The 17,742-nt window shown below is 29.8% G+C and overlaps 1 protein-coding gene and 3 non-coding genes across 4 annotated transcripts; 3 read left to right on the forward strand and 1 right to left on the reverse strand.

Annotated features, from left to right (window-relative positions):
- The first annotated feature begins 529 nt into the window (after positions 1–529).
- On the forward strand, positions 530–623 carry LOC131593851 (small nucleolar RNA Z101). Its single transcript, XR_009281228.1, has one exon. It is a non-coding gene; the product is annotated as a small nucleolar RNA Z101 (small nucleolar RNA).
- Positions 624–2,820: 2,197 nt separating this feature from the next.
- Positions 2,821–2,905, forward strand: LOC131593864 (small nucleolar RNA snoR14). The gene has a single exon (XR_009281241.1). It is a non-coding gene; the product is annotated as a small nucleolar RNA snoR14 (small nucleolar RNA).
- Positions 2,906–2,997: 92 nt separating this feature from the next.
- LOC131593852 (small nucleolar RNA Z101) lies at positions 2,998–3,091 on the forward strand. Its single transcript, XR_009281229.1, has one exon. It is a non-coding gene; the product is annotated as a small nucleolar RNA Z101 (small nucleolar RNA).
- Positions 3,092–15,177: 12,086 nt separating this feature from the next.
- LOC131659347 (uncharacterized) lies at positions 15,178–15,798 on the reverse strand. Its single transcript, XM_058928554.1, has one exon. It carries the CDS (start codon positions 15,796–15,798, stop codon positions 15,259–15,261), a length of 540 nt encoding a protein of 179 aa, XP_058784537.1. The 3' UTR covers positions 15,178–15,258.
- Positions 15,799–17,742: the final 1,944 nt, after the last annotated feature.

Here is a 17,742-nt window from a genome sequence, read left to right on the forward strand (position 1 = left end):
AATTTTGTTTCTAGATAGATGTATGAACATTTTGGCCTAGGAACCATTCATTACAGTTCAAGTGTATGTTCGGTTTCATGTTTCGAGCACTCAAAATTGATTCTACATATGTAGAATTGATTTTGACATGTTTAGTTAGTAGATTGCAGTTTGAGGTTGGAGCAATTTCAATTTTTCAATGAGTAAGAAATTGTCTGAAAATACATTTATTTTCCATCAAGGGACATAGGTTTTCATTGGTATGACTCTAAATTGACAGTTCATAGTCATAATTATGCAAAGGTGGAATATGAACCTTGAGTTTTGAACTGTTGGAGAATGTGATTCGTTGAGACTTGGTAGCTGCATTATGTATATTTGGAGTTGCCTATAGAGTGAGCAAAAGAGAATAAGCATGGGTTCATACGCACATTGGCGTGCAAGCACTAATCGCCAAGTTCTAATCGCTTTCACATTTCCCTCTTGCTTGATTTCTTGAGTTTCTCGATTTGTTGATTAAATTATTTATGGTTTTTGAATAGTTATCAGAATTAGGCAAATGATGAATCTGAAATGGTGTAAATGGGTAATTCGCATCTAAATATCGTTGATGTTAAAATCACCTTGGATAACTGATGCCCTAAATTCTATTGATTTTTATGTTTGTTAGCTTGTTTCTCTGTTTTGTTCTCTGTTTTTTTGGATCCATCTAATCTATAATGATCTTAGCCTTAAAATTATCATCGTACTAGAATGAATTGTTCATTGCTACATGGTTGGATCACTTGATTTGTGATTGAATTATATTATTATTGCCCCTTAATTGACACTAATGACCCTGTCATAGCTGAATTTAGAAAGGAGGTAATAGAAATGTTGGTTGTGATTGCAAGAGATCTAAGAATCCTTACCCGAATAACATAAATTTCAAGTTTAGTAAGTAGTTTTGGGAAAGCGTATTTTCACATATTCATTGCTGAATTTCAATTTAATGTCAAAATAGTGTGTCGAGCTAATAATGCTTTTTTAGCATTGATACCAAAGATTGTGAAATTGGTGACGCTAAACTATTCTAATAGCAAAATCGTGTGTAGAGCTAATAATGCTTTTTTAGCATTGATTCCAAAGATTGAGAATTTGATGAAGCTAAACTAATTTGCGTCGATATCTTTAATTGGCAGCATGTGGCTAAAAAGTTATATTTGGTTACAATTTAAGGTCTTAACGGGCCGACATATGGTAGATGGAATACTCATAGCAAATGAGTTAGTAAATGATGTTCAAAGTGGATTTAAAAAAAATGATTTTGTGGAGTGGAAATATTTAAACTATGATGGGATTTAAAATTAAATGGAGATGCTGGATTTTAGAATATCTTTGATCATCAACTATTTTAGCGTTGGTCAATGTAAGTCTCACAAAAAATCCGAAGATGCTAAAGGTCTATCGCCTTTTTATATTTTTGAGTGTTTAGTTTCATAGAGGTGATGCTCACTTCTCGCATATGTAGTATGCAAATGATACATTAATTGTGGGAAAAAGTTGGCAACACATGAGGGCCATGATGGCAAATTTATAGTTATTTGAGTTAATATCTGGTCTTTAAATAAACTTTCATAAAAGTATTTTAGTTTGAGTCAAATGAATCAGCAAATCAAATTTGAAGGTTGGAAATACTTGGACGTTTCTGATGGTTGTAATCATAAAAGAAAGAAGTTATTGAAATTGGTGATTAATATAGTGTCGGGAAGATTGTCCAAGTGGAATAATTAGTGCCAATGTCAAAATAGTGGGTTGAGCTAATAATGTGTTTTTAGCATTGATTCCAAACATTGAGAATTCGGTGATGCTAAACTATTCTAAGGGCAAAATCGTGTGTAGAGCTAATAATGCTTTTTTAGCAATGATTCCAACGATTGAGAATTCGGTGATGCTAAACTATTCTAAGGGCAAAATCGTGTGTAGAGCTAATAATGCTTTTTTAGCAATGATTCCAACGATTGAGAATTCGGTGACGCTAAACTACTCTAATGGCAAAATAGTGTGTAGAGCTAATAATGATTTTTTAGCATTGATTCCAAAAATAGAGAATTCGGTGACGTTAAACTATTCTAATGGCAAAATAGTGTGTAGAGCTAATAATGCTTTTTTAGCATTGATTCCAAAGATTGAGAATTCGGTGATGCTAAATTATTCTAATGGCAAAATTGTGTGTAGAGATAATAATGCATTTTTAGCATTGATTCCAATGATTCAGAATTCGATGACGCTAAACTATTATAATGGCAAAATCGTGTGTAGAGCTAATAATGCATTTTTAGCATTAATTCCAAAGATTGAGAATTCGGTGACGCTAAACTATTCTAATGGCAAAATAGTATGTAGAGTTAATAATATTTATTTAGCATTGACTCCAAAGGTTGAGAATTCTGTGGCGCTAAACTATTCTAATGGAAAATACAGTGTGTTGAGAATGGGGTCTGCTTGGTGGTAGGACATAAAAATGGTAGAAAATGGGTCGTGGGACTTTAAGTTACATTGGTTCTTTGAAAGGTTGTGCATGAAATTAGGAAGTGGAGTTGAATCACACTTTTGGACTCCTTAGATAAAAGGAATAATCTTGAAAAGTAGGTTAGTGGTACTGGTTGATTTATAATTGAGAACAAAAAGACTTCATTTAAGGCATTGGTAATTCATTTGACTGAGAATGTAGAATTATTCATTTCATTTGAATGGTTTTCTTGTAAAATCATGTAGCAATTGTATTTCAAGGTGACATGAGATTATAGTTGTCTAATGTTGCAGAGTTGACAAGTGATAATACATAGAGGGAAAAGAAAAGCGAAGTGATGATAGAAATTCATTTGTCTTTAAATCCATTGATATTCTTTGATGTAATTCATGAATTCCGACAGGTTCTAATCGCTTTCATATTTCCCTCTCTTGCTTGATTTCTGGATTTCTTGAGTTTCTCAATTTGTTGAATTAATTATTTATGGTTTTTGAATTGTTATCAGAATTAGGCAAATGATGAAACTGAAATGGTGTAAATGGGTAATTTGAATAGGAATATCGTTGATGTTAATATCACCTTGGATAACTGATGCCCTAAATTTTATGGATTTTTATGTTTGTTAGTTTGTTTCTGTGTTTTGTTCTCTATTTTTTTGACCCATCTAATCTAAAATGACTTCAGCATTAAAATTATCATCGTACTAGAATGAATCGGTCATTGCTACATGGATGGATCACTTGATTTGTGATTGAATAGCTTTATTATTGTCCCTTCATTGGCACTAATGACACAGTCATAAGTGAATTTTGAGAGGAGCTAATAGAAATATTGATTGTGATTGCGTGAGATCGAAGAAATGTTGGTTGTGATTGCGAGAGATCGAAGAATCCTGATCCGAATAACATAAATTTCAAGTTTATTAAGTTGTTTTGGGATAGCCTACTTTCACATATTCATTGCTGAATTTCATTCTAATGGAAAAATAGTGTGTTGAGCTAATAATGCTTTTTAAGCATTGATTCCAAAGATTGAGAATTCAGTGACGCATAACTATTCTAATGGGAAAATAGTGTGTAGAGCTAAGAATGCGTTTTTAGCATTGATTCCAAAGATTGAGAATTCTGTGACGCTAAGCTATTCTACTGGCAAAATAGTGTGTAAAGCTAATAGTGCTTTTTTAACATTGATTCCCAAGATTGAGAATTCGGGGACGCTAAACTATTCTAATGGCAAAATAGTGTGTAGAGCTAATAATGTTTTTTTAGCATTGATTCCAAAGATTGATAATTCGGCGACGCTAAACTATTCTACTGGGAAAATAGTGTGTAGAGCTAATAATGTATTTTTAGCTTTGATTCCAAAGATTGAAAATTTGGTGACGCTAAACTATTCTACTGGCAAAATAGTGTGTAGTGCTAATAATGCTTTTTTAGCAATGATTCCAAAGATTGAGAAATTTGTGACCTTAAACTATTCTAATGGCAAAATAGTGTGTAAAGCTAATAATGCGTTTTTAATATTGATTCCAAAGATTGAGAGTTCGGTGAAGCTAAACTATTTTAGGTCGATATCTTTAATTAGCAGCATATGGCTAAAAAAGTTATAATTGATTTTCAATTTGGGGTCTTAAAGGGCCGACAGATGGTAGATGGAATACTCATAGCAAATGAGTTAGTAAATGATGCAAAAAGGAGGAAAAAATAATTGATGATGTTCAAAGTGGGTTTAAAAAAAGTATACGATTTTGTGTGCTGGAAATATTTGGACTCTGATGGGATTCAAGGTTAAATGGAGATGCTGGATTTCAGAGTGTCTTTGATCATCAACTATTTTAGCGTTGGTCAATGGAAGTCTCACAAACAAATCCGAAGATTGTAAAGGTCTATCGCCTTTTTATATTTTTGAGTGTTTAGTTCCATAGAGGTGATGTTCATTTCTGGCATATGCAGTATGCAAATGATACTTTAATTATGGGAAAAAGTTGGCAATATAGAAGGGTCATGATGGCAAATTTACAGTTATTGTCTTAAAATAAACTTTCATAAAATTCTTTTCGTTTGAGTCCGCAAATCAAATTTTAAGGTTAGAAATACTTGGATGTTTCTGTTGGTTGTAATCATAGAAGAAATAAGTCTTGAAATTGGTGATTAATGTAGTTCCTTTCTTTCTTTAAAGTTCCATCAGATATTATTTCTAATTTGTTCTATCTTTAAAAATTTCTTGTGGGTTGGAAGATTGGAAAGCAAAATAATAAGTTGGGTTCATTGGAAAAATAAGAAAGATAGGAAGGGGGATCTAGGTATAAAAAATTCAAGGGTGTTCAACCCAACTCTATTAGGAAAGTGTGTGGGTTAAGGTTTTAAAAAGTAAATACGGTGAAATCATAGGTAGAGTGAGTAAAATTGAGAGAATGGGATATAAAAATGGTAGAAAGTGGACCGTGGGACTTTAAATTACATTGGTTCTTTAAAAGGTTGTGCATGAAATTAGGAAGTGGAGTTGAATCGCATTTTTGGACTCCTTGGATAAAAGGAATGATCTTGAAAAACAGGTTAGTGGGACTGTAGAATTATTCATTTCATTTGACTGATTTTCTTGTAAAATTATGTGGCAATTGTATTTTAAGGTGACATGAGATTATATTTGTCTAATGTTGCAGACTTTGACGGGATTTAACGTTAAATGGAGATGCTGGATTTTAGAGTGTCTTTGATCATTAACTATTTTAGCGTTGGTCAATGGAAGTCTCACAAAAAAATCTGAATATGGTAAAGGTCTATCGCCTTTTTATATTTTTGAGTGTTTAGTTCCATTGAGGTGATGTTCACTCTAGTAAAGGTCTTCCCTTCAACCATACTAGAGTTTGATCCAATATCTTACAAATCTCCACCTCAAAACAAACTCTATAATATCAATGGAACAAATTACCTTTCTTCATGCAGCTTTATCAACTGCATACAACGAAAAAACTTGCAACTTGACAATGTCTTGGTGATCATATCAGCATCATTGTGATCTATTGAAACCTTCCGCACTTGGATTTCTCCACGCTCAATACCCCTATGACAAAATGTAGCTCCTAGAGCCTTCATGTCGAACTCTTTATTGAGTTCAACCTTCACCTTCAGCACATCCTCGACATAGTTGCTAGCTATGAGAATAACATCCACATAGAGAAACAAAATAACAATGAATTTTTAGGTCGAAATCTGGAGTAAACACGGTTGTCGAACTGAATTCTAATGAAACCTATGTGGGATATGAACTTATCGAATCTCCTACTCTACTGTCGAGGAGATTGTTTCAATCCATATAAAGATCTATTCAGATTGATTCAATCAATGACGTTCATGTATCCCGTTAAGTAATACAAAAAAAATTGAATTACTTGTATGACATGTCAAAATGATATATTGCAATTGGATTTTAATGTAAAAACATTTTATCCTGTCAATGCATCTTCATTAAACTCATGAGATTAAAATATACTAAAATTGTTGGAATCGGTTTTTGGACAACTTGCATAGCATCATTGCGTGTGAGCTTGAGAACGACAACTTCTTGTGGCACATAAATTCGGAATGGAGTTCTCGGTAGCTAGTATTTCTCATGTTGTCAACAATTCAAAATCTTTTGCTTGGGCTCCTCAATTGATTAATTTGTTAAAGGTGACATGGGATCTTAGAATTCCGCTTAAGATCAAGGTTTTCTCTTGGAGATTTTTTATCGAACGGATTCCTTCTAAAGATCAATTGTTGAAAAGGGAAGTTATTAACTTCACAAATCCGGATTGTATTTTTTGTGGCAACCATTTAGAAAATTCTTATCTCTTTTTTCATTGTCAAATGGCGGAAGAGATTTGGAACCACATTTTTGTTTGGTTGGGCATTTCGGAGGACATTAACAAAGAGGAGTTATTAGATTTTGGTGCATTTCAAGATAAGGTGAAGAATACCAATCGAAGAGTCAAGATTAGTTTTGTTTGGATAGCTACCATTTGGTGTTTATTGATTATGAGGAGTGCCATAATATTCAAAGGGGAGGTTTTTTGTTTTGATGTAGTATGTTCTAACATTATCTTTCTTTCTTGGAGATGGTTGTCTTTTGAATATCCTAAGTTTAGATCCATTTACTATGAATGGTTTAAACTTCCTTTATCCGGTTCAAACACTCTTTAGTGTTTTGCTTTGTAAGAGTTGCACCCCTAGTACGAGCTTTATTAATCAATTGCTTATTAAAAAAAAATTAAGTTTTAATTAAAAATTAAATAATTATTTTTTGGTTAAATTTTAAAATAATATTATTATTTAAAAAAAACATTTTATTTTAAAAGAAAAATTTTTAATTAAAAAAAAAATCTGTAGAAAATTTTCCAGCGATATTACTTCTGGAAATATCACTAGTATTCATGTCAAACATTTTTTCCCAGAAAAGTCTAATCATTTGTAAAATTAGCAGGAAAATCCGAAATAACACCTACGGAGTTTGCTGCACAAAAATGTTCTACAGAAAAAATTATTTTATTTAATAAAGTTGTAGAAAAACTACAGATACTTTTCTCAGGAAATTCCACATGTAAACGGGTCTAAAAAGAATTAAATAGTCACATATGAAGTTGATTTACAAGTTTAAGAAATTCATAAAAATAAAAGGGTTGATACCTATTTTCGCCCTTGTCATATGGGGTTGGCTTGAAAAAATCTCTGCAAAAAAAAGTTGCAAGAATTCTTCTAACATTTGAAGATTCTCTCGTTTTAAACCTTGTAAAGTTTTTGTTTTTAAAACCAACATTGTCATTTGAAGATTCAGTCATTTTAAACCCTATAATCTTGTAGATTATATCATTTTAAACCCTCTGAAATATGACGGGTAAGGTTGATTTTACTAAAAATAATAATTTACAGGGTTCAAAACGATAGAGTCCTTTAAATGGCAAGGTTGGTTTTAAAAATAATTTTTTTACAATGTTTAAAATGAGAGAATCTTCAATTGTTAGGGGAATTCTTGCAATTTTTTTTTTACGGGGGGTTTTACAAACCAACCCCATATGGTAGGAGTGAAATAGGTATTAACCCAAAATAAAATAGTAAAAAAAATAAATTGCATAAAAAACTTGTATTTGTTGAAAAAAACTTGAATCTAGCTTTGTTAATATTTTGAATGATAATATTAGATGCTAATTTAGTTATAATATTAAATTAAGAGAAAAGGAAGAAGAAAATAGAATGGTAAGTGTTATGTCTTTTAAGGTAAATTTGTGTATATTTATATTAATTGAAATATTATTATTATACTAAAGAAAAATTAATATTATTATTTTATCTTTTGACAAATTATATACATTACTAGTAATTTGTCATTATTATTTTAAGTTTGACAATTTAGATAATAATTATTATAATAGTACTGATTGATTTTGTTTGTAACTATTTTTAAAATAAAATAAAAAGTCATAGCTGCTAACCATGACTTTGTTCAAGGAAAAAAGAACTTGAGCTTATTTTGAATGTTACACTTGTATTGACTTATTTTATTTGTCACTATTTTTTTATAAAAAAAAGTCATAGCTGCCGACCATGACTCTGTTTAAGGAAAAAAGGACATGCCATTTGATTTGAGTAATTGTTTTGAATGTTACACTTGTTTGATAGTAACTCTTTTAAGTTTTTACACAATTTTGATTTAAGAAATAGTCCCTAAGCTATATCAGGCGGACACATTAATGGTAGTGATAAGTTATGTCAATACTATATATTGATAACAAGGTTGTTAAAAATTCTGGAAAAAAGTTGCATAAATTTCTCTAACAATTCAAGATTCTTTCATTTTAAATTTTATAAAATTTTTATTTTTAAAATTAATTTTAACATTTGAAGGACTCTATCATCTTGAACCCTGTAATTTTTTATTAGTAAAACCAACATTTCTCTGTCATATTCCAGAGAGTTTAAAATGACATAATCTTCAAATTTATATAGTTTAAAATGATCGAATAATTAAATTGCACGGTTAGTTTTAAAAACAAAATTTTTATAAGGTTTAAAACAAGATAATCTTTAAATATTAGAGGAATTCATGCAACTTTTTTTTCAGTAAATTTTTCAAACAAGTCCTATATGACAGGAAAAAAATAGATATTAAAATTATTATTTTTATCTTTTATTTATATTTTTTAAATACACGTAAAATACTCAAATATGTCACCTAAATCTCATCTCTCATCTCAATACTATACCATTGAAGGCAACACAAATAAAACTCTTTACAATCAATCCAAGTATTCCTCCACCCTCTCTTAAATTCATTTTTCTCTTTCACAACTCAATTCTCTCCCCATTGTTAGTTATTATATTATTTTTATCTCAGAGTCTTCTCACTCTATAACAATTCCTACAACAACCAAATAAAGTTGAAATTACGGCCACCTTGAAAAACATTCAGACTGACATGCATACTGTTTTCAATAATTTATTGTTGATTGAATATTTTATATGATAAATATTTTAATAATTTTTTTTATGTTGTTTCTAATTAACATTTTTAGTTTCTAATAACATTTTTTTTTAGTTTTTATGATCATCAAAATTACTATTAGAAATTGAGGATGATATAAAATATTTCTAAGATTTTACATAAAGGATTGGTGAGATTCTAAAACTGCCAAATATCACTACAAGAAATGTGCTGTCTAACTACGTGAAATAGTGACGTGATAATTACGTGGATAATAAAAGGTAGTTGCGACGTGTAAAACACGTCACTAAAATTTTTAATATTAAAACATCAAACATAACGTAAATACTGTGTGTTGGGTTTTTTTTATAAAAAAAATAGTTGTGACGTGGGAATCACGTCGGAACAATAAAATTATTATAAAAAATTAAATAGACGGAGACATTCACATGGGTGAAATTTAAATTTTTTCAAAATTTAAGGAATGACGTGTAATTCACGTTGCTAAAGTTTTGCAGACTGACATGTACAGGCTTTATTGCAGTGAGAGAAATTATTTATTACCGTTGGGGAGGTTGCGACGTGAAATACACGTGGCAAGGTTGTGACGTGAATTTCACGTCGCTGATAGGCTCATAATTACACGCCAAACAATTAAAGTTGGCATGTGCAGGCTTTATTGCAATGAGAGAAGATAGTTTTATACCGTTGGGGAGGTTGCGACGTGAATTGCACATGGTTGGGTTGCGACGTGAAATTCACGTCGCTGATGGTGTTATAAATACACGCCTTCTCCTTTTCCCTCCCAGACGCGTTCATACCTTTTCTCAAAATTTGCTGGTTTCTCTCCGAACAGAATCTCTTTCTCCCAAAATAATATATATATATATAGTGTTAAGTAGTATTTTGTTTAAAAAATATTTCTTATATGGTTATATGGTTATATATGTTTATTTTATATGGTTATATATATATATATATATATATATATATATATATATATATATATATATATATATATATATATATATATATATATATATATATATATATATTAGTGTGAAGTGTTATTTTGTTTTAAAAAAATAATATAGTAGTATGTTGTTTAAAAAATATATAGTAGGATAGTGTGAAGTTGTATTTTGTTTAAAAACTCTATATCAAAGAGTTATTGACGGGGAAGGAGGTTCACGTCCCGTAATTTTGACACCAGAACAGCAAGAAATCGTTAGACAATTGGCGATAAATGAGGTGAGACGCGAAACGGCGGAACGTGAAGAGGCTTTAAAGGCCCAAATGGAAGCAATCCAGAGTGAGCATCAGCGGCAAATGGAGGTCATGACGAAGAGACAAGCGGATATGGAGGTCCAAATGCGGTAATTTATGCAATCGTTTGGTGGAAATCAAAATGTGGGTGGTTATGCGCCGACTGATCAAGAGGGCGAAAATGATGATGAGTTTTCCGATTCGGACAGATTGTTGATTTAATTTAGTTTTTATTTTGTTGTTACTTTTGATTTTGAATTTGTGTAAAATATTGATTAATTTATAATTCTATTTAGTATATTTGGTTTATAGTTTTAGTTTATTAATTTCTATATTTAGTTTATTAATTTAATTTATATATTTTAATATATTTAGTTTATTAATTTAATTTATCAATTTTAATATATTTAATTTATTAATTTATTAATTTAATTATATATATATATTAATTTTATAAAATATAAAAAAATATTAGTGACGTGATTTACATGTCACTAATTTGTGACATGGAAATCGTCGCAACCACTAAACGTGTATAACAATTTTTATTTTCTAATTGCATTAATTAGTGACATGATTTACATGTCACTAATTAGTGACATAATAAACACGTCACAACTAAAGCTGTGTGTAATATCTAGTTCAAAATTAGTGACGGTATTTTCACTTCACTAAAAAGTGAAATAAAAATCACGTTACTAATAAGTTGCCACCTTGCCTCCAGCGTCGTAATATTTCACGTCGCAAACGTTGATTTGTGATGTATTTTTTCTATTTGTGGCGTGATTTTCACGTCACTGATGAGTTTTTTTGTGTGTATGTTTTAAATTGATTTCAAATGGGGTATGCTAACAATGTTTATCTCTTAACTCATCAAATTAAAATCTTTTTACAATATAAAATTGTTGCAAAAGTGATCTTGATAATTAGAGTTAGCATTATTATTTCTTATTAAAAAGAGACTTAGCATTATTATATCCTCAAGAACTAATGTGGCGCTAAAACTCACTAAATATCCTATTAGTAAATACAATTACCAAACTCACTAATTTAAAATATCTAAATATATTTTATCTATCTTTATTGAAATGCCACTTTCAAAAATAAAGATTTATATTTATAATTGGGCCAATTTCTCGACCAAAAATTTCAACATGTACTTTTTTTAATATTTCATGACTCAAATTCACATGAAATCACATATGTAAGAGTGGCAAAGCGGGCGGTCCGCCTCATTTAAGTTTGTCTCATTAAATTCCGTCCAAAAGTTGGACGGGACGGACCAACTTAGATGTCCGAATTTAAAAGTCAAGTCTGTCCCGTTTATTTCTGGCCACTCCCGTAGATGTCGTCGGGACAGTTCTTCTACTTCTACTTCTATGCCACCTTTGGAGCTGCACGAGGATCAGCCGGTGCCGGAGCCGGTTTGGTACTCGGGGGCCTGTAGACGCATCCCAGTTGACTGGGCATGCAGATCATGCAGCCAAGCCTATTTGGGAGGGAGATGTAAGGTTTCTTTGGTAATTACTTATTAATTTATTTTCTTTAGTTTCTGACTCTGCTTATTAGTAACCGTTTTTAGTTTCTTATTCTTAAATTAGGACTTTGTCAATGTACAATTTGAAGACCGAAAATCATTAGCATCAATACTATACCACATTATCACTAATATATGTTTATCAAATTTTTTTCCCGAGATGAGCCTTCAATCCATTTTGTTCTTAAACTCTATTATGTTTATTTGTTGTAACTTTGTGAGTTTAATTTGTAATCTGCTTCAGATGCAGATTAAAAATGGAAAAAGAGCTCACTTCTTTTTGATTTTTTTATCTTTTATATGTTTTCACTTATCCTTCTTTATAAATGATTGTTCATGTATTCTCGACGTTTGAAGGTGAGCCTGTTGATCCTGATCTTAGAAAGTCACGGGGATGGTGGAAGGTCAAGAAATGGACATCTCATATTCAGAAGAGGCTCTACACATCACTCAGTATGGTTGTGATGTGGTGTATTAATTAAATGAGCGTTTATGTTGTATGATTGATTGATTATGAATTTTATGTCTGTTTAAATTACCGTGTTTTACAGTTTTGAAGACATAAAGAACTCTTCATTTGTTAGCACTTGATCAATGGATTTTTCTTTCTTAATGTGCAGGTGTTTTGCAAGTGTTTTCAATGTCGATGAATCTAATTATTGCTTGAACCGCAACTACCAAGGCATCTCTTGTCTTTAAAGAGTCAATAGATATCACTGAAAGTAAGGTTAATAGATCAACAATTCTCTATACTTTTTTAAAATGTACATAACTTAAATATTTTAATTTATGAGAACCAGAAGAAAACTATTTTTTATGGCATGCAGTGTCGTTCCTGAAAAGCATGTTATTGGATGTGGATGTTGTGCATTGTCTTTAGATCCTATGAACCAATTTGACTAGCATTTGGTTGAGACAATAATCGGAGCGGATACATGGAAAATATCCTCTCCTATAAACCTTGGCACTAATGAGAATAGCATGAGAATGACATGGAGCTGAGCTTAAGAATGTTCTATTTTGTATAGGTAATGAAAATATGAGATTTCTTCTGTTTCTAACCTGGAGTATTTGCGTTCATGCCAAGAATTAGCGACATTGACGATGGGATAATTTCTCTCTACCGGTTAGTTTGAGTTCCTCTCCAAATTCAAAGTCAGTATACATCAAAAATTATATGACATATTATTTTGCATGGTTGCAGGTGAGATGATTGCTATGAAAATCATGAAAAAGTATATCAATGAAGGATACTGTCAAAGTATTAAAAGTATCATAGTATTAAGTATTGTATATCATAGACTAAAACAGTTTCTGTTTTCTTTTTATCTCTCTTCATTTTTAAAACTTTATCTTACTTTCTATCTTTCCATTTTATCTCACAATTTACACTTTCATGAAATTTTTTAGGTAGAGCAAAGTTCTTTTGTCTTTTATAGCACAAAATACATTTTAAAACTAATTATAATTCTTTGTTGTGGACAATACATTTCGTTTTCACGGGTTACTATCGCCATACAATATTTATTTTATTTTAATCAATAATTACTTTTATTTAAGATATACATTTTTATTAGTTTCAGGTACAATTTCTTTAATATTTATTTTGTTTAAATTAACAATTTCTTTTATTTGAGATGTAATTTTTTATAATTAAATAATTCATTTCAAATTTACATACATATATTTAAATTAAATCTATATCATTTTTTTTCATGGGCCACTATCAACACAATATATTTTTTTAATCATATCTTTATTTTAAAATATTATTATTTTTTCATCTAACCATTTTTTCTTCTTCTTTTATTATGATTATTAAATATAATTAAATCTATATGAATATTATTTTTTTTACAAATAAGTAAATTATTTCAAATTTTGTATTTATATCTAATAAAATTTGTATGATTATTATTGTTTTATAATTAAATCATTCATTTCAAGATTACATTTATCTAAATAAATTTCAACCTCACTCATTCAAATTTAGTTAAACTTTTAATTTCACGGGTCACTAACACCATAATACTTAGTTTTTTTTTAAGTGACCAAACCTTATCAAATGATCTAAGATATTAATGAACTTACCCGTGTTGACCTATCTTATTAGTCAAACTTTTTTTAAAACGATTAATTTATACTACTAATATCTTATTAGTAAATTATTTTTTTAAATGGTTAATTTCCATTTTACATATTCAATTTGGCCAAATTTCTTTACTTCACATTTTTCTCGTATCTTTCAAAAAATACTATTCCATAAATAATACACTCGAGCGACAGCACGGATCTCTAGTTCACTTATATCATCGAAGAGCATTTCCCTTCTTATAAAAAGCAATCATGGGTAAATGACTTCCATAAAAAATATTATAATAAGCAAAAAAATTGTCATGCTTTGAAATTACAACTCTAGAGGATGAGTTTTGTCAAATATCCCTAACTCAATTTTTGGGGTTCGAAAAGAGTGGCGTTAGTTTTTGTTAATTTTCATAAATGAAGTAATTAGGTGATTTTGTGGAGTGTAATGTTGATATAGGGTGGATGGAACACATGTAAAAATTGAGTGTGTAGAATGTAAAATAGGTGGAGGTTGGGGAGAAATGAGCAGCGGTGGTTGTGGTGGAGTGATAAGGGAACAACAAGTCCCTTGTGTGAGTAAAGGTATATGCACTAGTGGGAAAGAGGTGCTAAGGACAATATTTTCAAGGCTAGTAAGGTTTTAAAGGTGTGGAAGAGATACTTGCATAAATTTTGGTATGTGAAGATGTTTCCATAACAGCGAACTGTTGAGTCATGAGAGATGTGAGTGCTGCAAATTTAGCCTCAATGTAGTCATCAATACTATTATCCAGTTGAACCAAGTGCATATAGAGGTTTTGGTTCTTGTTTTCTAGCTGACCCAACATCAAAGAGATGGTTTGGTTATTCGCTTATATGGTTGTTTTAAGGTTGTGGTTGATGAGCTCATCAAGACGCCGGTTTGTAATTTGAAGAAAATCATCAGGGTCTTTTTGTATAGGACCATGGTTTTAAATTGCAGTCCACAACCGCAATTGCAGTCGCAATATTGCTGATGCGGTAGCCTCTGCATCCGCATCGGGCCGCAATTGCAATGTAATTTGTAATCACACGTCCAACAACATTAGAATTCGCATCAAACACCTTCACTCAAGTTTCTTCACATATTTTCATCATAACTCAACATTTGAAAACCCATAAACTCAATTTACATGTAATTTGTAATGTAAAATATTAACATTAAGTATTTTTTAATTGTGTATTTCAAATATTTCCTAATAAAAATAAATAAAACTTACATTCTAAACATATATGTTTAATGAAGACAAATACACTTTAAAGATATTAAAATAACATTGCAATAACAATAAAAGGTATATTTAAAAACACAATATTCTATTAATCAAAGGGACTTTTCAATAATTCTTTTGAGACTATATGCTTTTCGCCTCTCTTCTTTTATTAAGCCCATGCCTCTAATTATTTAGGCTTGTGTCAAAAAACTTAGTATGCTAAGAACAACATTAGCAACTAGCATGACATCATCAGCATACACTGGGAGCAAAGAGGTATCATGATAAGGAGGATCACTTGGTGTATCTCCAGAAAGACATTCCCAAGCATTAAAACCTATACTTTTCATGGTTGGAATCATAGCTAGGTAATTTCCCATTTTGAAGAGTTCTTCAGCATACTCAACTGAACCCAGGGCACCCTTTGAGATATCAAAATGAATTAAACACATATTGTAATGATATGTTAGATTGAAATTACCACCATTTTGTGCAATTAGCTTGTTGATCAGATTGACAGTGTTGGTCACATTGGCACGAAGCACGTCAATGGTGTATTGTGTAAGGCTAACAAGATCTTTGTTTCCGCTGGATTTTGAATTGAGAAGATTTGAACAAAATGAATGATTTGTTGTATTCTTGCATATAGTATCCACATCTACAACTTTGACAGCATAAGAACATGTAACACATAAAAGAAAAACCACAACTAGAGACCATAAACGATTCATATTTTTTTTTCTCAAGAAAAAGCATGTGTATAAGAAGATTTGATATAATGGCTGAGAATATAACATACTAGTATCCATAAATGCGAAATAGTTATTTTGAGTACATTCATTGGATATAAAACGGCTATAGTCAAATCTTTATATTTTCTTTGATTAAATTCATTGAATTCAAAAGGTTTAATTAAGAATCTCAATAAGAAATTGGATTTCAATTTACTAAAATAAATATTAATTGGATTTTTTTCTTATATTTTAATTTTTTTTATTATATAGAAAAAGAAATTAATGTATGGTCAATATGAAAATATGTTTTTAAAATATTTTAGTATTTCTTTATTAATTAAAATTTTTGTTTATTATTGATTTAAATAATATCTTAAAGTAATTTTAGTGGGTGTGAATTTTATTCAAAGATTTACTATCAAAATATATCAAGTATTGTAAAATATATTATATTATTAATATTTTTAAATTTTTGACACATATTTTGTTCATTTTGACATATTTATTTTAAAAATAAATAATTATTTAATATATAATTAATATTAAAATATTAATTGATATGGGAAATTAAAGTATAAATTCATACGTTTGAAATAAAAATATAAGTAAGAAAGAGAGAGATAATTGAAATATTTAAATTATACTTTTTTTAATATTCAAAATTAACTATGTAATAAATGTACTTTTAGAATTACTTTAACATAAACAAGTAGTCTAGTGGTCAGTCACTTGTATAACTCATTTGAGTGAAAGGTCATTGGTTTAACTCTTCTTCAATACAAAAATTTAAGTTTTTTGAGTTTTTAGTATATCAAAGTTTAAAATGGTAAGTAATAAATTGCCAACATGACATTTAAAATAATTAAAATAAAAGATAATAAATCCTTGTTGGCATAATATGATTATAAAAATAAAAATAAAAACTCAATAGTAGCCTATATTGTCAGTATAATTTGTATTAACTCGATAATTAATATTATATTGAATATTTTTAAAAATATATATCAATTATTTTATAATAATTTTTCTTTTTTTATAAATAAGTCACTCATCGTGGAACCGTACTATATGAAAAGAGATTCTCCCTCACGTATTTTATTATGTTGTTAGACATATATGCATTAATTAATATTGTTAATTTTTTATATTAAACTAAAATAAATGGTTGAGATTTAACAACATCATTCAGCCACTGCATGATTTCGTACTATATTCTCCATATGTTTTAAAATGAAAGGCATTTAGAATTTCTACGATTGAATTAGTAAGTGTAATAAAGTTGACAAAATTCGTGACATTTGAATAAATTAATTTAGGCTTTGTTTGGATTGATGGAATCGGATGGAGCGGAGCGGAATGGAATGGAATAAAATGATATTCCGTTGTTTGGATAATTTAAAAACGGATGGAGCGGAGCGGAAAGGAGTGGTATGGATTCCATTCCATTCCATCACTTACCACCATATTCCTTCCCCTCTGATTTGGGCGGAATGAACAATTTGTCTTATTCCGTTCTAAAATTTCCAAACAATGGAATGGTACATTCGTTCCGCTCCGTTCCACTCCGCTCCATTTCATTCCGCTCTATTCCATTCCGCTCCGTTCATTTCGTGATATCCAAACATACCCTTAGAGTTTTGCTAAACAGTGTTCCCAAGACAATAATTAAGCATTCTAAAAAATGAAAATATTTTATAAAAAATTTAATATTTCAATTTTCAAGACATTAAATACATAGATTATCGAAATAAATTTATTATTTTAAAATCTTAATCATTGCTCTGAAGACACTTATTAGTATTTTCTATTAATTTATTAGCAATGAGTATTTTTCATCGTCATAAATGCAAAACTGGTTTAGTTTTATCTTTTTTTTTTTATTTTTTACACAATAAAAATCAACTCATATCATTAATCAACAAAGTAGCAATACAAGGAGGA

Source organism: Vicia villosa, linkage group LG3 (assembly GCF_029867415.1).
Source record: "Vicia villosa cultivar HV-30 ecotype Madison, WI linkage group LG3, Vvil1.0, whole genome shotgun sequence".
Taxonomy (NCBI): Eukaryota; Viridiplantae; Streptophyta; class Magnoliopsida; order Fabales; family Fabaceae; genus Vicia; species Vicia villosa.

What these genes read in the sequence shown, in the direction of transcription:
- LOC131659347 (XM_058928554.1), bottom strand. Translation starts at nt 15,798, where the DNA reads ATGAATCGTTTATGGTCTCTAGTTGTGGTTTTTCTTTTATGTGTTACA.